This window comes from Babylonia areolata, chromosome 3 (genome assembly GCF_041734735.1).
Source record: "Babylonia areolata isolate BAREFJ2019XMU chromosome 3, ASM4173473v1, whole genome shotgun sequence".
NCBI lineage: Eukaryota > Metazoa > Mollusca > Gastropoda > Neogastropoda > Buccinidae > Babylonia > Babylonia areolata.
In genome coordinates, this window is record NC_134878.1 from 52,521,273 (window position 1) to 52,526,272 (window position 5,000).

Here is a 5,000-nt window from a genome sequence, read left to right on the forward strand (position 1 = left end):
GAGCTCAAAGATCAAAGCCAGTACATCTGTCAAAAACGTATTCTTAACCAGTAACCGTCTCCTTGGCAGGAGCAGAGACTTCATCCTGCCAACTAACATTCCTCCTAATGACCTCTCTGATGCTTTCGCTGAGTTTTTCACCACCAAGATAAAGACAATTAGAGATGAGCTCGAAACATTTAGTCAGTCTGTGCCCGATCCTTTCTTTGCTGACAAACCCCACCCTTCTTCGTCTTTCAACAGTTTTCGTCCTGTCACAGAGGAAGAAGTTAAACAAGTCATTATAAAATCTAGCCCCAAAACATGTGCACTTGACCCAATCCCCACATCCCTTTTGGTTGAATGTGTTGATGCGCTCCTCCCAGCCTTGACCTCTATCATCAACAACTCTCTTCAGTCAGGCACTTTCCCAGATGTTTACAAAAAAGCCCTTGTAACACCACTGCTCAAGAAGCCGACTCTCGATGTAAACACCCTCAAAAACTATCGTCCTGTCAGCAATCTATCTTTTCTTTCCAAGGTCACAGAAAAGATTGTCCTCCTCCAGCTCTCTGAATATCTGCATCACAACAACCTGTTTCCTGTCTCACAGTCTGCCTACCGCCCTTCCCACAGCACTGAAACAGCTCTACTCAAAGTTATGAACGACCTTCTGCTGTCTGTAGATACTGGTAAACTCTCTGTCCTCACCCTCTTAGATCTCTCAGCGGCATTCGATACAATCGATCACAACATCCTCGTTAATCGTCTTTCTCATTCATTTGGAGTTTCTGACACAACACTGAAATGGTTTTCATCTTATCTGTCCAATAGAACCCAGACTGTCGTTACTAACAAACACCTTTCTCAACCTTCTCTTCTGGAATTCGGAGTCCCCCAGGGATCAGTTTTGGGACCCGTGCTCTTCATTTTGTACACAAATCCACTTGGTACCATCACAGCTCAGCACAACGTCCAAAGTCAATCTTTTGCCGATGACACACAATTATATGACTCATGTACACCTGACCAGATCAATAACACCATCAACAACATTCAAGAATGCATTACTGACATCAAGCATTGGATGACCGTAAATAAACTAAAACAAAATGATGACAAGACTGAAGTCCTCCTGATTCACTCACAGAACAAACCATTACCTGACTCCGCTCCCTCCTCTATGTCTGTTGGTAACACAAACATTCAGTTCTCATCTGCTACAAGAAATCTAGGGGTAACTTTTTCTGACACTCTGTCCATGGAAAAACACGTGTCCAACATCTGTCGCTCTGCTTACCATGAACTCAGGAAAATTAGTAGCATTCGCCATCTTCTCACTTCTGATGCAACCAAAACTCTCGTCTGTTCTCTCGTTCTGTCTAAATTTGATTACTGTAACTCCTTACTCTCTGCCATTCCCCAGTACCTCCTAGACAAACTTCAAAAGGTTCAAAATTCAGCAGCACGACTGATCTTCAGAGTCAGAAAACACGAACACGTACAGCCACTCCTCCAACAGCTTCACTGGCTCCCAATCTCTGCAAGAATACAACATAAAACATCCACTCTTTGCTTCAACTCTCTCACTGATCCCTACTTTCCTGTCTATCTTTCTGATCTCCTTCATGTCTATACCCCTGCCAGACAACTCCGCTCTTCTTCAGACAATAGAACCTTTACTGTCCCTCGAATCAAAACAAAGACTTATGGCAAGCGATCTTTTTCTCACTTTGCGACAACTGTTTGGAACCAGCTTCCACTCACAACTCGTTACTCTGAAACCCCCTCACAGTTTAAAACTGCCCTGAAGACACATCTGTTCAGACAGTCATACAATGTTGTATGAAATTGAAATGAAATAGAGGTGTGTGGTTGTGTTGTGTTGTGTGTGGGGGGGGAGGGTTGGGGGGGAGGGGGGGGGCGGAGGGGGAGCGGGGGGGGGGGGGGGGGGGGGGCGAGGGGGGAGAGGTGGTGGCGGGTGTTTGCACGTCCACACGCGCGAGCTTGTGTCTGTGTGTTGCGGGTGTGCGGGTGGGTGAGTTGGTACATGTGTGTGTGTGTGTGTGTGTGTGTGTGTGTGTGTGTGTGTGTGCGCGCGCGCGCGTGCGCACGCGTGTGTGTGTTGTTGTGTTGTTGTTGTTTTTTAATGTATAAATATGTATGTGAGAGATTTTAACACGAACTGTTTTATGAAGTAATGTTGTAGTTTGTTTACTCAGTTGTCCATCTGTTGTGCTTTTGTTGTTGTTGATGAGTTGTGTGTGTGTGTGTGTGTGTGTGTGTGTGTGTGTATGTGTGTGTGTGTGTGTGTGTGTGTGTTTGTGCTAGTGTATGTGGACGTGGTGGAGGTGTGAGGTTTTTTTTTATTTTTTTTTTTTTTTTTTTTTTTTTTTTATAACAATACGTACATTTTTTACATTTTCAGGTTTAATTTCTTAAATGTAATGATGTACATACGTTTTTACTTGAAATGTTTGATGAATATTGCTTTATCATGTGATGATGTAGCCTGTGTGTTTCAATTGTTTGTCATTCGTGTGTGTGTGTGTGTGTGTGTGTGTGTGAACATTTGTTTCATCTTTCTAGTTTTGATCTGTGTGTGTAATGCGGGGTGGTTTTTTTTTTTTTTTTTTTTTTTTTTTTTTTTTTTTTAAATACCTGTTGCATTTCTTGATTTAATCAACTGACATGACCTATTTTAATTTTTCTCTCTCGCCTATATTTCAAATTATATGCATATGTGTGGGGATGTTTGAGTGAATGTTTTTTTTTTAGTGCTATTGTAAAGCGCATAGAGCTTCAAGAATATGCGCTATAGCAAGAAGTCTGAATAAATAAATAAATAAATAAACACACACACACACACACACACACGTCCATTCATGTTTCTCTTCTCCAACTCAGTCTGTCAGTCTGTGTGTGTGTGTGTGTGTCTGTCTGTCTCTGTCACTGTCTCTCTCTCTCTCTGTCACTATCTCTGCCTGTCTGTATGTCTGTTTGTCTGTCTCTCTCTATCTGTCTGTCTCTCTCTCTTTATCTCTCTATCTCTCTGTCTCTCTTGTCTCTCAACTCTCTCTCCCTCTCTTCTCTCCCTCTGTTCTCTCCCTCTCTTCTCTCCCTCTCTCTCTATCTCTCTGTCTGTCTGTCTGTATGTATGTCTCCCCCTCTTCCCCCTCTCAGAGGTCACAAAAAAAGATGCATAGACAATCAAATAAATAAATTACTAAATTGATGATTTGATGGAAAAAAAAAACCGAAAGAAAAGAATGAATAAATGAAATAAGCAAATGAAGAATATCTCTGTTTATAAGAAGATGGGTATAAAATATATTTCATAATATGTATGTTGTCTTTTTTTTTGTCTTTTTTTTTTATCAATACGCGATTGAATTCTGTTCAGTTTTGTGTTTTGGGAGCGTGGTGACGGAGTGCTTGCGTGTCTCGGGACAGTTATGGGGCATTTTCAGGTGCCTGTTTCACGGTGTATTGACGTTTTGTTTGGGTTTTGGAATGGAATAGAATATGTCTTTATTATCAAGTGTACCGGGGTCACAAGGAATATTTGGGGGTAGGGGTTGGGGGGTGGAGGGGGGATAGTACATAACAAGGTAAGAACATAAATCGAAAATCATACACAAACACAGATACAGTAGAAATTAGGATACATACAAGTGCATATCAATATAAAAACTTGCACGTATTGCACGCGCGCGCACACACACACACACACACACACACACACACACACATACACACATACACATACACATGCGCGCTCCCGCACACACACACACACACACACACACTCTCTCTCTCTCTCTATCTATCACACACACACACACACACACACACACACACACACACGTTTGAACAGAAGCCGTATATTACATTTTGGGGCGTATTATTTGTAATGATGTCGTCATTTTCTTGTCTCTCGGCTACGTTCTTTTTTCGGGTGTAATGGTGTTCGTGTTCAGATTTTGATGATGAACGGGGTTTGGTGTTTGACGTGAATGTGGTTGGGTGATGGTGGGTTTTTTTGTTGTTGTTGTTTTTTGTTGTTGTTCTTTTGTTTTTGGTTTTTTTTTTTTCTTTTAGGTTTAATGGCACGGTTGTTTTTGTGTTTTGTCGCGTTTAATTGTATTGTGTTCAGATTTGATGAACGAGAATTGTGCTGTTTGACAGGAGTGTCAGTGGTGTGGTGGTGTGGTTATGGGCCTTGTTGTTGCCAGCTCTGGTCTGGCCCCTAGCGGTCGGCTGGCGCCATCTGGAAGGGAAGTGGTGGCGAGGAGGGGGGGGGGGGGGGGGGGGCAGCTTGCTAATTGATAACGGCCTCGCTGATTCATCTCATGTTGTTTTTGTTTTTCTCCTTGTCACCCCTTTCCTTCCGTCCCCGTCTATCCATGTGTGTGTGTGTGTGTGTGTGTGTGTGTGCGTGTGTGTGTGTGTGTGTGTGTGTGTGTGTGTGTGTGTGTGTGTGTGTGTCTGTTTTTTTCTCTTTCGTTCTCTTTCTCTGTCTGTGTATCTCTTTCTGTCTCTTTCTGTCTGTCTGTCTTTCGTTTTCTCTCGTTCTCTCTGTCTGTCTGTCGTTCTCCCTCTCGTTCTGTTTCTCTGTCTGTCTCTCCATCCATCTCTCGCTCCAGTGCTTATCTATTATCCTCTTCTTCTTCTTCTGCGTTCACTCGTATGCACACGAGTGGGCTTTTACGTGTATGACCGTTTTTACCCCGCCATGTAGGCAACCATACTCCGTTTTCGGGGGCGTGCATGCTGGGTATGTTCTTGTTTCCATAACCTACCGAACGCTGACATGGATTACAGGATCTTTAACGTGCGTATTTGATCTTCTGCTTGCATATACACACGAAGGGGGCTCAGGCACGAGCAGGTCTGCACATATGTTGACCTGGGAGATCGTAAAAGTCTCCACCCTTTACCCACCAGGCGCCGTCACCTTGATTCGAACCCGGGACCCTCAGATTGACAGTCCAACGCTTTAACCACTCGGCTATTGCGCC

The 5,000-nt window shown here is 43.3% G+C and overlaps 2 protein-coding genes across 3 annotated transcripts in view; both read left to right on the top strand.

The window, feature by feature from the left end:
- Positions 1–5,000, top strand: part of LOC143280098 (neurocalcin-like) — a 157,788-nt gene that overhangs the window by 14,646 nt on the left and 138,142 nt on the right. The window lies entirely within an intron of this gene.
- Positions 1–5,000, top strand: part of LOC143280376 (uncharacterized) — a 17,190-nt gene that overhangs the window by 1,088 nt on the left and 11,102 nt on the right. Inside the window, exons 2-3 of the mRNA XM_076585011.1 lie at positions 1–182; positions 4,168–4,171. The exon at positions 1–182 is cut by the window's left edge and continues 655 nt beyond it. Of these exons, the coding sequence (XP_076441126.1) occupies positions 1–182; positions 4,168–4,171 (186 nt within the window). The remainder of the gene's footprint in view (positions 183–4,167; positions 4,172–5,000) is intronic.